Source organism: Mustelus asterias, chromosome 18, assembly GCF_964213995.1.
Source record: "Mustelus asterias chromosome 18, sMusAst1.hap1.1, whole genome shotgun sequence".
Classification (NCBI taxonomy): Eukaryota; Metazoa; Chordata; class Chondrichthyes; order Carcharhiniformes; family Triakidae; genus Mustelus; species Mustelus asterias.
In genome coordinates this window covers 19,933,584-19,951,819 of record NC_135818.1, presented here as the reverse complement: position 1 = coordinate 19,951,819, position 18,236 = coordinate 19,933,584, and the positions used below count along the sequence as shown (strand labels likewise).

Sequence of the window (18,236 nt, the reverse complement as noted above, 5' to 3'; positions counted from 1 at the left end):
ATCTTTGGCTGAGGGAGGAAGCTGGAGCACCCGGAGGAAACCAACGCAGTCACAGGGAGAACATGCAAACTCCACACAGTCACCCAACGCTGGAATTGAACCTGGGTCCCTGGCAGCAGTGCTAATCACTGTGCTATCCCACTGCAGTGTGTGTGCATGTGTGTGTCTGTGTTCCTGGGCTCAGTGATTATTTTGCTTCTGTCCTTCACTCACCAACAGCACTAACCCCTTCTGATACAACTAAAGCCAACTTTCCAGCATGCAGTCGCAGTCACTTTGAGGGTGATATCATAGAATCCCTACGGCAGAAGGAGGCCGTTCGGCCCATCAAGCCTACACCGATAAATATTCCACCCAGGCCCTGGCCCCATAACCCCATGTATTTACCCTGCTAATCCCCCTGATACTAAGGGGCAATTTAGCCTAACCTGCACATCTTTGGACTGTGGGACGAAACCAGAGCACCCGGAGGAGACCCACGCAGACACGGGGAGAACGTGCAGACTCCATGCAGACAGTCACCCAAGGCCAGAAATGAATCTGGGACCCTGGCGCTGTGAGGCAGCAGTGCTGACCACGGTGCCACCGTGCTGCCCTGAAGGCAGGTTGCAAAGACTAGGTTGGTATTCCGTGAGTTTTGAAGATTAAGCGGTGATCTAATTGAGATGTGGAAGTTGCTTAGAGGATTTGATGGTGTAGACTGGGGAGAAACTATTTCCTTCAGTGAGGGGTGTCTGGAACAAGGGGGCATAACCTTAAATTTAGAGCAAGGCCATTCATGGGAACGCCAGGAAGCGTTCACACAAAGGGTTAGTGAAAATCTGGAACTCCCACCCTCAAAAGGTTGTCAGGTCTGAGGGTCAACTGAAAATTTCAAAATTAAGATTGACAATAACTGATAGTAAGGGTTGTGGAACCAAGATGGGTTAAAGTGCAGCTTAGCCACTGAGTGGCAGAACAGACTTGAGGGGCCGAATGGCCATTTCCTTTGCCTACATTTCTGAAGACTCCATTTTTGTGTCAGGTAGTTTAAGGCTGTACGCAAAGGGGGGACATTTTAAGCTTGAGGAATTAATGGCATGCATTTCCCCATATTGTCGAGTGGGCAATTTGCAAGTTAGAAGATAACTGTTAGCCCAGGGAGGGAGGGAGGGAGTGAAGACATAGGTTTTTGCTGATGCGAGACTTGGTTTGTCTGTGAAAGCTGGCATCGTGATATGAATGCTAAGAAAAAGATTCTAAAAAAGCTCAATAACATTTTCACAGTAACTTCATTGCAGTGTTAATGTAAGCCTACTTGTGACACTAATAAATAACTATTATTAATTATTATTATGCTCAAAATAGCGCTCCAAAACCTAATCTTCCAGCATGAAACTGGAACTAACCTCAACTCCAACCACTCGTTTGAAGAATACATTTCCTCATTCTGTTCTTTGTTTGACAGGCTGAGAAGTGAAACCAGGTCAAACTCTCACCAGATTAGCACCAATCCCAGTACAAGCTTCACAGATGAGCACCAATCATTTCACTGTCAAAACCTGCTCATTCATCAGCCCAAATCCCCCATTTTCTCCCCCTGTGGCCTGTGCATGGACACAGATCTCGGATAAGTGTCAGCACTCACCCCTCCGCCTCACCAGTTCTCCCCCTGTGAACCGGGTAGATGGTCCGCTCTTCGACCTCTGGTGTCTCCAGTTCCTGGCTGAATATACCCTCCTCACACATCGGTAGTGCGATGCTGCAGGGCCTGGCAAAGGACGAGCCGTGCATGTCCGCTGACTCCTGCTCCTCTATCTGGCGGGGGAAATAACGAGAACAGGGCCTCAGGCTGGGGCTTTAAATCTGACAGCGTTTGCAAGAAAGCCCTCCGAGAATTAAAGACTAATTTCCACAACACTGGTGCGAGCAGTCTCAGGATACTAATTGCAGGAGCATTAAAGAGAACGGTGAAAGGAACATTTCAGTTGTCAGTTATAAAAACAAAAGACAAGGGAAGAAAACAGGCTGTTTGACTGTCAAAAACCATCCAATTGATTAAGGAAGAACCGGTGTGCTTTCCAATGGGTTCTTGGTGATGGACCATGAGAATGGACATATTGGGTGACCAATGAGAATGGACATACTGGGAAACCAATGAGAATTGACTAATGGACATAATGGGTGACCAATAAGAATGGACATACTGAGTGACCAATGAGAATTGACCAATTGCCCCATTCACCAATGGGCATATTGGGTGACCAATGAGAATGGACATACTGGGGAACCAATGAGAATTGACTAATGGACATAATGGGTGACCAATAAGAATGGACACACTGGGTGACCAATGAGAATTGACCACTTGCCCCATTCACCAATGGACACATTGGGTGACCAATGCTGGAGGTGTTGCGGGGGCGTGGGAAGGCCTTTGGAGGTATGTCATATGACAATGCCTTCAGGAAAATGCCCAGCACAACTTTGGCAATCCTATCTTAGGCTGTAGCACCTGCTCTTTCTTCCTTGTGATTCATACATGTTGTATACATTATACACTTGTCAATATAGAACTGGCACATTTTCTTAGCTTACCATTTACAGGAGGACAGATTTGATACAATGAACATAGAACATAGAACAGTACAGCACAGAACAGGCCCTTCAGCCCACGATGTTGTGCCGAGCTTTACCTGAAACCAAGATCAAGCTATCCCACTCCCTATCATCCTGGTGTGCTCCATGTGCCTATCCAATGACCGCTTAAATGTTCCTAAAGTGTCTGACTCCACTATCACCGCAGGCAGTCCATTCCACACCCCAACCACTCTCTGCGTAAAGAACCTACCTCTGACATCCTTCCTATATCTCCCACTACGAACCCTATAGTTATGCCCCCTTGTAATAGCTCCATCCACTCGAGGAAATAGTCTTTGATCTCAGATCTCGGATCTGAGATCAATGAATCTCAGATTTTAAATATCTGCTGCTTGCAGATGCTACTGGCTTTAATAAGGCAAATAAGTGATTTGTTACAACAAGTAATGGTCAGAATCAGTCATTTGGATTCTGTCTGGGATAATGTAGAAGCCAGTCAGTAAATTAGCCCCAACAGTTTGTGTCTCAAAATCTGCCAGGTTGCATTGGACAGGTTGAAGCACTTGGCCCAGCTGTAAACAGATAGCAAAGACAGCTCAGTACGGAACTGACTCTGTCCGATCAGAATGAGAGAACACAGCGAAATATAGTGGGTGTAACTCTGCAGCTTCGGACAATAGCATGAGATGATCGAAATCCGTTATAACTCTCTCCCGGCTTCCAGCTCTACTTACATCGGCAGAGATGTATAAAAATGGCCAATGTGATAAGAATCCTCTTACACTATCATCCATAGTCAAAATGACTCTCACTGGTCACAGATAACAACAACTTTTTATAAAATCACTTGAGATGTGAGCGTTGCTGGCTCGACCAGCATTTATTGCCCAACCCTAGTTGCCCTTGGGAAGGTGATGGTGAACTGCTGCGGTGCTTGAGGTGTAGGTACACCCACAGTGCCGTCAGGGAGGGAATTCCAGGATTTTGACCCAGTGATAGTGAAGAAATGGCGATATATTTCCAAGTCAGCATGGTGAGGGACTTGGAGGGAAGCCTCCAGGTGATGGTGTTCCCAGGTATCTGCTACCCTTCTAGATGGTCGTGGCCAAGTCACTCACCAGTGAGTAGGCACTGCTAACACTACTGGTGACCTCTTCCATCACTTCACTGATGATCGAGAGTAGATTAATGAGACGGTAATTGGCTAGGTTGGATTTGTCCTGTTTCTTGTGTACAGGGCGTATCTGGGCAATTCTCTACATTGCTGGGTAGATGCCAGTGCTGTAACTGTACTGGAACAGCTTGGCAAGGGGAGCAGCTGGTCCTGGAGCACAAGTCTTCAGTACGATTGCCAGAATATGGTCAGGGCCCATTGCCTTTGCAGTATCCAGTGCCTTCAGCCATTTCTTGATATCATGTGGAGTTAATTAAATTGGCTGAAGGAGGCCAAGATGGATCATCCACTCGGCACGTCTGGCTGAAGATTGTTGTGAATGCTTCAACCTTATCTGATGTGCTGGGCTCCTCCATCATTGAGGGCGGGAACATTTGTGGAGCCTCCTTTTCCAATGAGCTGTTTAATTGTCCACCACCATTCACGGCTGGAGGTGGCAGGACCGCAGAGCTTAGATCTGATCCGTTGATTGTGGGATTGCTGAATTCTGTCCATCAGTTGCTGCTTATGTTGTTTGGTGCACAATTAGTCCTGGTTTGTGGCTTCACTTGTCAATATAGAACATGCTTAACACAGAAAAGAAATCATAAAGTCATCCACAAAAATCAGATTGACCCCAAGCCAGAAGGTGATGGTGGCAGGAGTTGGGGTGAGCCAGGAAGGTCTTAATGAGGTGGCAGAGGCGGCAGGCTGTCGTGAGGGAATTTTCAACCATGGATCCAGGCAACTAATGGAAGGTGTACTCAAGCCCAGGGACCGAGAGGAAAGTCTCAGTGAGAGGAATGTGGGGCTGTACACGGTTGCAGAGATGGTGCCATTTTATAGGGGGGGGGGGCGTGCAGCAACAGAGAGACAAGACTGACTGCAAACCTTTTCAGCTGGCAGGCAAGTTATGAAGGCTGTTGAATAAAAAATTGAACCCTTGGCTTTATAAAATAGAATATCTACAGTGCAGAAGGAGGCAATCCGGCCCATCGAGTCTGCACTGACAACAATCCCACCCCAGGCCCTATCTCCGTAACCCCAAGTATTGATCCCGCTACTCCCTCTATCCTACGCATCCTGGGATACTAAGGGGCAATTTAGCATGACCAATGCACCTGACCTGCACATCTTTGGACTGTGGGAGGGAACTGGAGCACCCAGAGGGAACCCACGCAGACACGGGGAGAATGTGCAGACCCCGCACAGACAGTGACCCGAGCCGGGAATCGAACCCGGGTCCCTAGCACTGTGAAGCAGCAGTGCTAACCACTGTGCTACCGTGCCACCCATTGTGGAGGGTGGGGGGTGGGGGGGGGAAACAATGAAGGGGGATTGGTCTAATTGGATAGCTCTTTCAAAGAGGTGGCACAGACATAAAGTTTAAGTTTATTTATTAGTGTCACAAGTCGGCTTACATTAACACTGCAATGAAGTAACTGTGAAAATCCCCTAGTCGCCACACTCCAGCGCCTGTTCGGGTACACTGAGGGAGAATTTATCATGGCCAATGCACCCTAACCAGCACATCTTTTGGACTGTGGGAGGAAACCAGAGCACCCGGAGGAAACCCACGCAGACACGGGGAGAATGTGCAGACTCCACACAGACGGTGACCCAAGCCGGGTATCGAACTCGGGGTCCCCGGCGCTGTGATGCAGCAGTGCTAACCACTGTGCCGTCAAATGGGCCAAATGATGGGCACCTTTTGGGGACAAGACTCACATCACTCAGCAGAGTCTCAATGCTGACCCGGACCCTGCGCTCCTGGTCGTTGGCTTCCTCGCACACACTGCCCCTGGACAACGACGTTCCTGTCTGGGACATGGACTCCATCGAGGGCGAGAAGGAGAAAGAGTCCAGGTGTCGAAGGTCCAACATCGACTTCACACTCAGCTCAAGGTTGTTGGCACGGCGGGACCACCGTCCCCGGGGTCTCGGGGCATGGTCGTGCAGCGAGTCCAGCCTTGTTGGCACGTCATCTGTCTGCAGAAGTGGGAAGCAAGTTAACATTACAACAGGCTTAAGTTCTTGCAAGCCAAAGTCATCACTCTGCAAGGCGAACTGATATCCTACATCGCAACACCACCAAAACGTACATTTATGTAGTGCCTTTAACCCAGTTCAACCTCCCATGGTGTTTTATAGGGTGGCACAGTGGTTAGCACTGCTGCCTCACAGCTCCAGGGACCCGGGTTCAATTCCAGCCTTGGGTGGCTGCCTGTGTGGAGTCTGCACGTCCTCCCCATGTGTGCGTGGGTTTCCTCCGGGTGCTCCGGTTTCCTCCCACACTCCAAAGATGTGCGGGTTAGGTGGATTGGGCATGGTAAGTTAGTGTCCAAAAATGTGCAGGTTAGGGGGGTTAGTGGAGTAAATACTTGGGATTATAGAGATAGGGTGGGGTAAATACCCCACCGCCTTGGTATGATACACTGTTGGAGAGTCAGTGCAGATCTGATGGGCCAAATGGCCTCCTTCTGCACTGTAGGGATTCTATTCTATTCTAAGTACTAGGCAAAAGATGGCATTACGCCACTGGAGGTGATTATGGGGGGAAAGGGGGTTACAAAAGGTGTGGTCAAAGAGTGGGTTTTAAGGAGCATCTTAAAAGGGCAGCAAGAGATGGGAGGGTCACACAGATTTTGGGAAGGAATTCCAGAACCTGGGGCCAAGGTAACGGAAAGGTGGCCAGTTGTGGAGCGATTAAAATTGAGGATGCTGAATAGTCCAGAATAAGAGGAGTGCCAATAAACAGCTGGTCACAGAAATGGTGACCAGGAAACTATAGGATTGTTGTTTCAAAAAAACCATTGGGTTCACTAATGTCCACGATGGAAGTACATAAATCTGTTGCGTTTACGCAGTCCAGTTTATATGTGACTCCAGACCCACCTCGATGTGGTTTCCTTGTAACCTCCTGCTAAAATGGCCTAGCAAACCACTCACATTCACTCACGAAGTTAGCTCTTTGCCACCCTCTCAAGGGCCCTTTGGGATAGGCACTAAATTCTGGTCGTACCAATGACACTCCAAAACCATGAATGAATAAAATTAAAACAGAAAGGCCAGTCGTACTGAGAGCTGAATTTTCCAGCCCTTCCCGCTGGTGGGATCTTCCAGTCCCATCGATGGTGAAACCCGCCGTGGTGGGTTCCCCAACCCTCGCAACAGGTGAACAATGCAAAACACCATAGACATCGGCAGGGCTGGAAGATCCCGCTGCTGGCCAATGGCGAGCCGCCTTCGGCGCTGGAAAACACATCGTGGGAGGGTACGGAAAATCCTACCCAAGTGAATCAAATCCTGAGTGTTCGGCATGCACACCCCGGGTGTGAAGTAAAGCACTGTCTGACCCTGTCTCACCAGGAGTTCTCAGTCTGTACAGCCTGAAAAATACCTAAAAGCCTCAAATGTCCCTTCCAGATCACAAAGGACGGTTACTGTTACACCGTGAATCTCTACCAGGCAGACTGGATGACACCGTTGGTTTGCGCTCGTGCAGTTCTGGGACAATCTTGTCTCGACTGATCTATCTGATGCCAACATCCTGTGTGCAATGAGTTTGGACAACCTCACCCCACAGATACCACAATCCATCATTACACTGGGAATCTTACTCAAACACCACGAGATAGGTGGAGGTGAGAGTTGGAAATGCCACTTAGCAGTGGCGGAGTTGCAATTTTAGAAGTGAGTATATTGTACAAAGAATCTTTTAAGGAGGGTCTGGAGAATTCATAGAAGGCATAGAATCCCTATAATGCAGAAGGAGGCCATTCGGCCCATCGAGCCTGCACCGCCAGGCCTCTATTCCCATAACACCACATATTTACCCTGCTAGTCACCCTGACACTAAGCAGCAATTTTAGCATGGCCAATCCACCTAACCTGCACACACACCTTTGGAGTGTGGGAGGACATTGGATCACCCGGTGCAAACTCACATAGACACGGGGAGAATGTGCAAAGCTCCACACAGTCACCCAAGGCCAGAATCGATACCCGGGTCCCTGGCACAGTTAGGCAGCAGTTCTAACTACTGTGCCACCGTGCCACCCATTATTAACTCCTGCATTAACACATAAAAACAGGAACACATTTATATATATATATATGTATATATTTTATATAATGATTAAACCATTTAAGTCATGTCCACTTTATATGAATGTGGATTATACATAGTTCATATCATGGGTATAAGGTATGAGTCAGTTTATGTATGTATGTGAAAGATATATTGATGATGCAAAGTAGATTGTACTATACTTAACCCTCAATCAAGTCTTAGCCTTAAAATATTGACACATTTAGTATTCTCAAGTAAACCCTCATTTACCTCCAGCTGAAAGGTGGGCTTTCTACAGCACTGAACAATTAAATAAACAGGCATACTACATACAGTTCCTGAGCTGACATTTTGGATACTTTCAGAGCAGGTGAAAGCTTACCTTACTGTTCTCCCAGCGGTACAGACTTTTCGCACTCCCAGAGTATTGCATTCCTGTGGGGATATCTGGAACGAACAGAGAGGAGGAAGGTCAAAATGTTACTTTCCTCCGTGGCATTATCCAGGCTGCTGCCCAGGAAAATGTACCGCCGTAGCTCCCAGACACAGTCACCCAGCACTCTCCTGTCCTCCAACAGTGTGCTGCAGTAACCTCCACAAGTTGACCCAAAACTATGCCAATCGCCATTTTGTACTGAAACTTTTAACTTTATAGTAAAGATTTCACACAGCATTATAGTTTTACTGGTTAATAATGGATTCCCAGTGTCTGATGGTGTTGCACCCCACCATCGGTCAGTACCAGTAATAACATACACTGTTGGACTCCTATTTCTTAATAATACTCATGACATTCTGTTGGATTTCCATTGCCTCGTGCAAGTAATATGCCCCTGTCGGACTCCCATTGCTCACAATCAGTAATGGTGCAGCTTTGGACTCTCATTACTCAGTGAGTTTAGTGGTGCAGTGCTGGACTCCTTTTGCTCAGGAAACCAGAGATACAGTATTGGGACTCCTATCACTGCAGATCTGTAAGGACGGCACGGTGGCACAGTGGTTAGCACTGCTGCCTCACAGCGCCAGGGACCTGGGTTCGATTCCGGCCTCGGGTCACTGTCTGTGTGGAGTTTGCACATTCTCCCCATGTCTGTGTGGGTTTCCTCCGGGTGCTCCGGTTTCCTCCCACAGTCCAAAGATGTGTGGCTTAGGTTGATTGGCTATGCTAAATTGTCCCTTAATGTCAGGGGGATTAGCAGGGTAAATATGTGGGGTTACAGGAATAGGGTATGGGTGGGATTGTGGTCAGTGCAGACTTGATGGGTTGAATGGCCTCCTTCTGCACTGTAGGGATTCTATGAATATCTAGCATTCACCCCCCTCCCCCGCCCCCAGCTATGTGTGATGGATTTGCACAGTCTCAATATTCTGCTGGAAGGGATTTAAATTTCTGTTACCTAATCACTCTAGGAGTAGAGCCAATGTTGTAGCACATTTCTAAGAGTAGTATAGTTTGTAACCTGCTGTCCATGAAGAATGGTTAGGAAGGGGAGGAACTGGATGGCACCCAATGTCCACAGTACTGTATCCTTGGATTAACTGAAAGATCTAGAGAATGACAGATCCCATTCACTTTGCCTCAGTTTATATACACCTCAACAAACTCAAAGAGCTGGTGGAAGGGCAAAGGGATCCGGCTCCACTTTCACACAACTACCCCTTCCCATCTGCAGTGAGAGCAGGGCAGAGTGCACCTACCAGTGCCCACATCCGCCAGGCCTTGTTTTGGCGTGATGTGCGTGGGTCCCTCACAGTGACCTTCCTCCTCTTCATTCCCATCATCCTCAGCTTCTTTCTCACTGTCGGAAGACATGGCCGTCTGAGCAGCAACATCAAATGTTTCCCGTCTGCGGGAAGGGGAGTGAACAAAGATAGATGAATATTCCATTCTAGAATAAACTGCTTGCTTGTCACAACGGAGAATGAGAGAGATAGAGAGATAATATATATAGGTGCCATGCTAAATTCTCCCTCAGTGTACCTGAACAAGCGCCAGACTCTGGCGACTAAGGGATTCTCACAGTAACTTCATCGCAGAGTTAATGTAAACCTACTTGTGACACTAATAAATAAACTTGAAACTTTAGAGAAAAAGAGATGAAAGGGAAAGATATGGACAGGATGGGGGAGGGGGGGAGAGAAGTGTTAAAGATAAAGATAGTGATGGATCCAAAGGCGTAATTAGTGTTATTTTTCAAAAGATAATGACACAGTATTCAATGTTAACAATTCTTTGTGTTATCCAGTGTTCAGTCTATGTAGCATCCCCACTGCCATGAGGGTTAAATGACAATCCTCCAAAACACTTTACGTCTGTTATCAGATGCCTATCCAATGTCCAGCCCCTGATAACCCACAATTTCCTCTGCTTAAACAATGGCCATATCAAAGTCATTGTCTTCTCTTTAAGCGAGCTTTAAATCACCCTCAAAACACCTCCCCCCTTGGCTTGGTGTCAATTCTTTCAAATTAAGCACCAAGGAACACTTTTGTTCCATGTTAAAAGTGCAATTTACAGTTTCTCCCAGTGAAAGTGCGCGTGGTTCTTGCAGGAACTGTTTCTAATGGCCATCCAACAGTGATGATTCCTATAGATATCAGTGAGAAAGGTCTCATTTATACCAATTTAAAAGCTCTGGTCATTCACAGGCCGAGTCAAATCTTCCAGCACTTTGATCAGCCCTTTGACCTCAGTAGGGTGTGATTCCATTGGCTATTTTGATTTGAGGTGATTAATCAGCCTCGAGGACAAAATGACCCATCAATAACCAGAGTCCACTCACTTCACTTTGCCAGTCAATGAGTTATAGGTCAGGACTTACTGCAAATGATGGGTGGAATTTAATACCTTCTGGGGTGCGTTTGGTGGTGAGGGGGCATTTAATTGGGTGGGAGAGGGGCAGGTGGGGACCCCGGAGAGCACAGTTTCCCCTCCCTCTGCCACATGGCACTCTTGTACTTGTTGTTGCTCTTGTACCTGTTTGGAGTGGAGTGTTTCCGGGGAGGTGTCTTCATTTGTTTTTTCTCCTTCTGCCTGATCTCGGCCAGCCTTTGCCTCATGTTAATTGTCAGCTCAGAGCTGAGCCGCCAGATGAATATACAGCTGTGGGCAAAGCAGACAGATCCTTCATATCGAAATCAGCGCACTGGATAAAACAGCACAAACCTTTCACTCTCTCCCTCTCCTAATACAATCCAGATTCGTGGCTGATTATCAGATCAGCGATTGATAGATTGTGGGCAATGACAGGAGCTTGTTCAATTCTCCTTTCAATCTTTCACACTGTGAACTCGAGAGAGGGGGAGAGGGGGGGACGGGGGGAGGAGGGTGGAGGGGGGGAGGAGGGGGGAGGGGGAGGGGTGTGGAGGGGGGAGGGGTGTGGAGGGGGGGAGGGGGAGGGGGAGGGGGAGGGGGAAGGGGGAGGGGGAGGGGGAAGGAGAGGGGGAGGGGGAAGGGGGAAGGGGGAGGGGGAGAGGGAAGGGGAGGGGGAAGGGGAGGAGGGGGAAGGGGAGGAGGGGGAAGGGGAGGAGGGGGAAGGGGAGGAGGGGAAAGGGGAGGCGGAACAGGGAGGGGGAAGGGGAGGAGAAGGGGGAGGCGGAAGAGAGAGGGGTGGGATGTGGGGGGGGCGTGAGGGAGGGGGAGGGAGGGGGAAGGAGGGAGGAAAGGAGGAAGGGAGGGAATGAGAGAGAGAGGGGGGGGGTGGGGAGAGAGGGAAGGAGAGAGCATGTGCTTCAATCAAAAAGGGAAACAGAGAGAGAGACATAAACACACAATATAAAGATTAACAACCTGGCTGATTTAACAGGAACAAATAAGTGCTAAATTGCAAAGCACCGTAACAGGAACAGAGAAAACTTCAAGAAGTGAGTTGCAATGCAGACAGAGAAAATCGATACCTGTCTCCGGACACAGAGATGAGATGTTTACAGTCGTTGGTGAATTTCATCCCTGTAACTACCTCTGGAAAAGAAGACACAATCATTGTAGAAGCAGCATGTGAGTGAGGGCAAATCTGATTGATGTTTGTCAATGAGGGTAGTTCTGACCCACATGAATTAGTGAACATCGCTCCAACTGATTAGCAGGTCCACCCCAACCAAAACTGGCTCATGAGAGTCATCCCGAGGATTGGACGTTAGTGAGGGGCCCAGACCAACACTGGCTGGAGAGGATTATCCGAGCAAGTGGAGGAAGGGGTGAAGTGTCAGGGTTGGAATAAAATTTGAAAGAGGTGTCCAGGGGACTGAGCTTTGTATCTGAATGTGCCGCCTACACACAGCTTCCTGCATTCTGCCATGGGAATCTCCGCAGCCACTGCCCGCCTTGAGGGAGCCCATTAGGAGCACCAGTCTCCACCCTCCCCATCTTAATGTCCACCCTCTTTCCATCCCTACCGGCCCCCTGCCTCGGCAGCGCTGAGCCTTCCTCAGCGTGTGTCTCCTGGTGATTGAGTGTTCGTTGGTGAGCCAGTGTGAAACCACGTTTCAGGGCTGATCACAGACAGAAACACATTTCGCATCCGCTTACCAGCCCTCCGAGTTCGCATGCCCAATCGGCACAAGGTTCAACTTGTTTACACTGATTTATGCCAGTATACGTGACTTTTCAGTTTAAAGTTTATTTATTTAAAGTTAAAGTTTATTTATTAGTCACAAGTAAGGCTTACATTAACACTGCAATGAAGTTACTGTGAAATTCCCCTGGTCGCCCACACTCCGGCGCCTTTTTGGGTCAATGCACCTAACCAGCACATCTTTCGGACTGTGGGAGGAAACCGGAGCATCCGGAGGAAACCCACGCAGACACAGGGAGAATGTGCAGACTCCGCACAGACAGTGACCGAAGCCAAGAATCAAACCCAGGTCCCTGGAGCTGTGAGGCAGCTGTGCTAACCACTGTTCCACCGTGCCGCCCAGTTTGGGTGCATTGTAATGAAATTGGCATGATCTTTTGGGCGTTTGCTGACATGGAAACAATGAGTACAATTTCAGATGCAACCTCCAGGTTTCGGCCCCAGGAGGAAACTCCAGGCCAAATGAACGTCTAACATTGCAGTCCAATATGATGTTGCGTTCAAGTACAGATCAGCCATGGGCCTAATGGCACAGCATGGCAGGATGGAGGGGCCAAATGGCCTCCTCCCTTATCTATATGGTTCCTTATTGCTGTAGTACCCAATTCCTGCCTTCAGATGGTGGCAACGCAGTATAAAGCAACAAGGAGACGAGGATAAATAATGAGGCTCACAATGGTGAAACCAGCTCCCACAATAACTGAGCGTCAAACACAATGTCTGCTGAATGGACAGAACACAGAAGGTGGGAGAGTCACTGTAGCCCTGTACCAGCAAACAAGAAATTATCCTGAGCTCTGTTCACCGTCAGATCCAATGTTCCGTTCACTAGTGCAGAGAGAATCACCATCACATGCTGCTCAATGTACAGCAAGCCTGATTTATTAACCCCAATAACACACAAAGCGCCCTGTGTGAATCCCTCCATTTCAAATTCCATCCGATAAGTGATCCAGTGACTAACACACACACACATAGTTACTTCTCCTGCTGTTAACATTTCTAATTTTAGATTTTCCCCCCCAAAGGCACGGCCTTTTGAGTTAGTCTCGAGATTGGCTGCTCTCCCTAATAGTTAATCTTCACGTGTCTCCCTCAATCGGGAGCTTCAGCCACGCACAGGCTCTACAACCACAGCCTAACCCCTTCACGGCCGAACGTTCAAGCTGGTCTTCCTCATTGCTCTGCCCAGACCCAGCGCAGTGACTCCTGATACAGCGGCTGGTGGTGCAGAGAATTAGGGTCAGAGGTTGAACCTGCGATCCCGCCAGTCTCACCGGAGGAGCAGATCTCAGCCAGAATTTTACCGGCACGCCCGCCCTGGAATCGGGGTGGGCGCGGCTTGCAGAACGGAATTCTCCCGTTGGCCACGGGCAGGCTTCTACGACCTCGCCCGAGTGAGATTGTAAAACACCGGCCCCCAAGTCCTTAGTTCAGAGACATTTTAAATACAAGCTAGCAGCATGGGGGAGGGGGCGGGGTGGTGGGGGAGGGGGGAGGGGGGTGGTGGGAGAGGTGGAGGGGGGAGGGTAGGGGAAAGGGGGCGCTGGATTCGGAGAAGGAATTCCCTCAAGATTGAACTCCAATTGGACAAAGACACCGTACACACGCGATCATTAGTTCTTTCAAGGTGACTCCTGTGTTGACAGTTCCCTGGGAAACTCCAGCGTGTGCAATTTTATTATTGGCCATCTGAAATCATAGAAATCATAGAAACCCTACAGTGCAGAAAACCCTACAGTGCAGAAGGAGGCCATTCGGCCCATCGAGTCTGCACCGACCACAATCCCACCCAGGCCCTACCCCCACATATTTACCCGCTAATCCCGCTAACCTACGCATCTCAGAACTCTAAGGGGCAATTTTTAACCTGGCCAATTAACCTAACCCGCACATCTTTGGACTGTGGGAGGAAACCGGAGCACCCGGAGGAAACCCACGCAGACACGAGGAGAATGTGCAAACTCCACACAGACAGTGACCCGAGCCGGGAATCGAACCCGGGACCCTGGAGCTGTGAAGCAGCAGTGCTAACCACTGTGCTACCGTGCCGCCCCATCTGTTGCTGGTCTTTGTCCTATCTCCCCCAATCTTCTCTGTTCCAATATCTAAGTTCCCCTGGCTCTAATTGAAAGATCTTAATGATCACACAAGTTTAAAATCACATAAGTTGCTATGAGAAAATAAAAGGTTTTTATAAAAGTCTTCACAGATAAGCACCAAGGCCTTTAGTCTGAGAGAATTCATTAATCAGCCATCTGGAGCCGGAAGAAGGGAGTGATATCCAGAGAGACCGACACACAGTGAGGCATCATTGATAGCTTGTAACAATGGTGAATTAGGTCAGCTGACATGATTAAGTCTTCACGCTGATTGGATATTATAATTAAGCAAGCGTGAAGTGATTGTGATTGGTTTTAATATCTGTACCTTATGAATGATGTAACCTTAATCAGTAACTGTGAGTGGATAGAGATAACTCCTATACCTTGATTGGTATATGCTAATTACTTGTAATCAAATTTGAAACTATAACTGCTTGTGTATTCCTGAATTCTGGACTCTGGCTAGTTATTGGAACTGACCTGTGACTTTCCAGGGACCTCGCTGTAGCTTGCATTACAACAGCTGTTTAAGAGAACTCCGTGACTTGGTCTGGTTATTTGAAGGTTAAATTTGTGATCAATTAAAAGGCTGACATCAAAGCCCACAACACTAATGGTCCATGCATTTTAGCCCCAACTACACGTTAACTGCAAGTCCAATAGGCACTGGACAAGTAATCCAGGGAGCCAGGGTAATGCTTTGGGGACCCGGGTTTGAATCCCACCACAGCAGATGGTGAAATTTGAATTCAATAAAAATCTGGAATTAAAAATCTAACGATAACGATTGTTAATTGTTGTGAAAACCCATCTGATACACTGATATCCTTTGGGGAAGGAAACCTGCCATCCTTACCCACTCTGGCCTACATGTGACTCCAGATCCACAGCAATGTGGTTGACTCTTAGATACCCTCTGAAATGGCCTAGAAAGCCACTCAGTTCAAGGGCAATTAGGGATGGGCAATAAATGCTGGCCAGTCAGTGATGGCCACATCCCATGAATGAATAAAGAATTAGCGCAGTGCTAGTCCGCAGACTATGCCTGTTCTTCCTCAGGTAGCAGTGTTCCAATTCAGTTTCCAAACTCTCTGGACATCAGGATTACACTTCCCTACTGAATGGGTCCAAACGACTCGGCCGCTGTGACTCAGACCCACTGTTCAGTTTTAAGGTAATTTTATCTAGCCTTCAGCTGATTCCTGCTGTGTTTTTGATTGTCCCATTGTTTTTTGACCTTCAACTGGAGTCGTTTTAAAGTTTATTTATTATTCTTACAAGTAAGCTTACATTAACACTATAATGAAGTTACTGTGAAAATCCCCTCGTCGCCACACTCTGGCCCCTATTCGGGTACACTGAGGGAGAATTTAGCATGGCCAATGCACCTAACCAGCACGTCTTTCGGACTGTGGGAGGAAACTGGAGCACCCGGAGGAAACCCATGCAGACACGGGGAGAATGTGCAGACTCCGCACAGAGAGCGACCCAAGCCGGGAATCGGCTCCGGGTACCTGGAGCTGTGGGGCAGCAGTGCGAACCACTGTGCCGCCCCGTCTTCTTCACTCTTCTGAGGCGAAGTCCATTCCTCCTCCCCATTGGATCTGATGATGCCCTCCAACATTGCCATCGTTTCTCTGCTCCATCGTTGACTCCTCCCAGCTTTCTGTTTCCATGGAAATATCCCCATTAGTGTATCTCTAATACTCTGCTATTCAAACCAATTCCAGACTCACTTGCCCTCTATATCTGAGCGTGGGCATCACTTTATGAACGTTTTGATGACTCCCCTATTGACAGCAACTCAATGCCTTGGGATCTCTGGTTTTCTCGCTGAGCTCCACCGATTTCTCCTCTCTGTTGCCGGGTTGACAATGGGGGTTTCCCAGGTAATGAAGGCTACACAACAATTCACTCAGGTTCCAGTGATGATGCTGCCCAGCCACCCCCTGCATTCACCTGGAGGTAAAATAAATATTCCAGTCGCTCAGGATATGAGGCGTTACCACACGGACAGCTTATGGATGATGGAAAAGAAGGTTTGGAATGGTGGGGTGGGTGGGGGGAGTGGGTGCGGGGGTGAAGTACAAACACCTTGGGATGTGGAAGGGGCAAACTCCATTCTGGAAGTAGCATTAATCAAAGGAGAACAGGATCAGGAAGCGGACCCACAGCAACCATCTTACCTGCATGGCCAAACATGGTGGCAACACATTCGCCCGTGTAGAAATCAAAGATGGAGAGGTTCTTGTCAGAGCAGCTGGTTGCGATGAACAGCCCAGAGGGATCAATCTGCACCTGCAATCAATTCAAGTGACACAAAATCAGTATTTACTCAGGAATCTGAAGCAGACAGAGACAACTCGTCAGTCAGGCACGACACACAGAGAGTGTCGCTCACTGCACAGAGAGAGTCGCTCACTGCACAGAGAGTGTCGCTCACTACACAGAGAGTGTCGCTCACTGCACAGAGAGTGTCGCTCACTACACAGAGAGTGTCGCTCACTACACAGAGAGTGTCGCTCACTACACAGAGAGTGTCGCTCACTGCACAGAGAGAGTCGCTCACTACACAGAGAGTGTCGCTCACTACACAGAGAGTGTCGCTCACGACACAGAGAGTGTCGCTCACTGCACAGAGAGTGTCGCTCACTACACAGAGAGTGTCGCTCACTACACAGAGAGTGTCGCTCACTGCACAGAGAGTGTCGCTCACTGCACAGAGTGTCGCTCACTGCACAGAGAGTGTCGCTCACTGCACAGAGAGTGTCGCTCACTACACAGAGAGTGTCGCTCACTGCACAGAGAGTGTCGCTCACTGCACAGAGAGTGTCGCTCACTGCACAGAGAGTGTCGCTCACTGCACAGAGAGTGTCGCTCACTACACAGAGAGTGTCGCTTACTACACAGAGAGTGTCGCTCACTGCACAGAGAGAGTCGCTCACTACACAGAGAGTGTCGCTTACTACACAGAGAGTGTCGCTCACTACACAGAGAGAGTCGCTCACTACACAGAGAGTGTCGCTTACTACACAGAGAGTGTCGCTCACTACACAGAGAGTGTCGCTCACTACACAGAGAGTGTCGCTCACTACACAGACAGTGTCGCTTACTACACAGAGAGTGTCGCTCACTACACAGAGAGAGTCGCTCACTACACAGAGAGCGTCGCTCACTGCACAGAGTCGCTCACTACACAGAGCGTCGCTCACTGCACAGAGAGTCGCTCACTACACAGAGAGTGTCGCTCACTACACAGAGAGTGTCGCTCACTACACAGAGAGAGTCGCTCACTACACAGAGAGTGTCGCTCACTACACAGAGAGAGTCGCTCACTACACAGAGAGTCGCTTACTACACAGAGAGTGTCGCTCACTACACAGAGAGTGTCGCTCACTGCACAGAGAGTGTCGCTCACTACACAGAGAGTGTCACTCACTACACAGAGAGTCGCTCACTACACAGAGAGTGTCGCTCACTACACAGAGAATGTCGCTCACTACACAGAGAGAGTCGCTCACTACACAGAGAGAGTCGCTTACTACACAGAGAGTGTCGCTCACTACACAGAGAGAGTCGCTCACTACACAGAGAGAGTCGCTTACTACACAGAGAGTGTCGCTCACTACACAGAGAGTGTCGCTCACTACACAGAGAGAGTCGCTCACTACACAGAGAGTGTCGCTCACTACACAGAGAGTGTCGCTCACTGCACAGAGAGTGTCGCTCACTGCACAGAGAGTGTCGCTCAC

General features: G+C 48.7%; 1 protein-coding gene across 1 annotated transcript in view; it reads right to left on the bottom strand.

The window, feature by feature from the left end:
- The window catches only part of LOC144506983 (mitogen-activated protein kinase-binding protein 1-like), a 287,588-nt gene that overhangs the window by 28,458 nt on the left and 240,894 nt on the right, over window positions 1–18,236 (bottom strand). The window contains exons 17-23 of the mRNA XM_078233486.1: window positions 16,671–16,782; window positions 11,703–11,766; window positions 10,783–10,908; window positions 9,504–9,652; window positions 8,188–8,252; window positions 5,462–5,722; window positions 1,628–1,797 (exon numbers count right to left, since the gene is read on the bottom strand). Coding sequence (XP_078089612.1) covers window positions 1,628–1,797; window positions 5,462–5,722; window positions 8,188–8,252; window positions 9,504–9,652; window positions 10,783–10,908; window positions 11,703–11,766; window positions 16,671–16,782 — 947 coding nt within the window. The remainder of the gene's footprint in view (window positions 1–1,627; window positions 1,798–5,461; window positions 5,723–8,187; window positions 8,253–9,503; window positions 9,653–10,782; window positions 10,909–11,702; window positions 11,767–16,670; window positions 16,783–18,236) is intronic.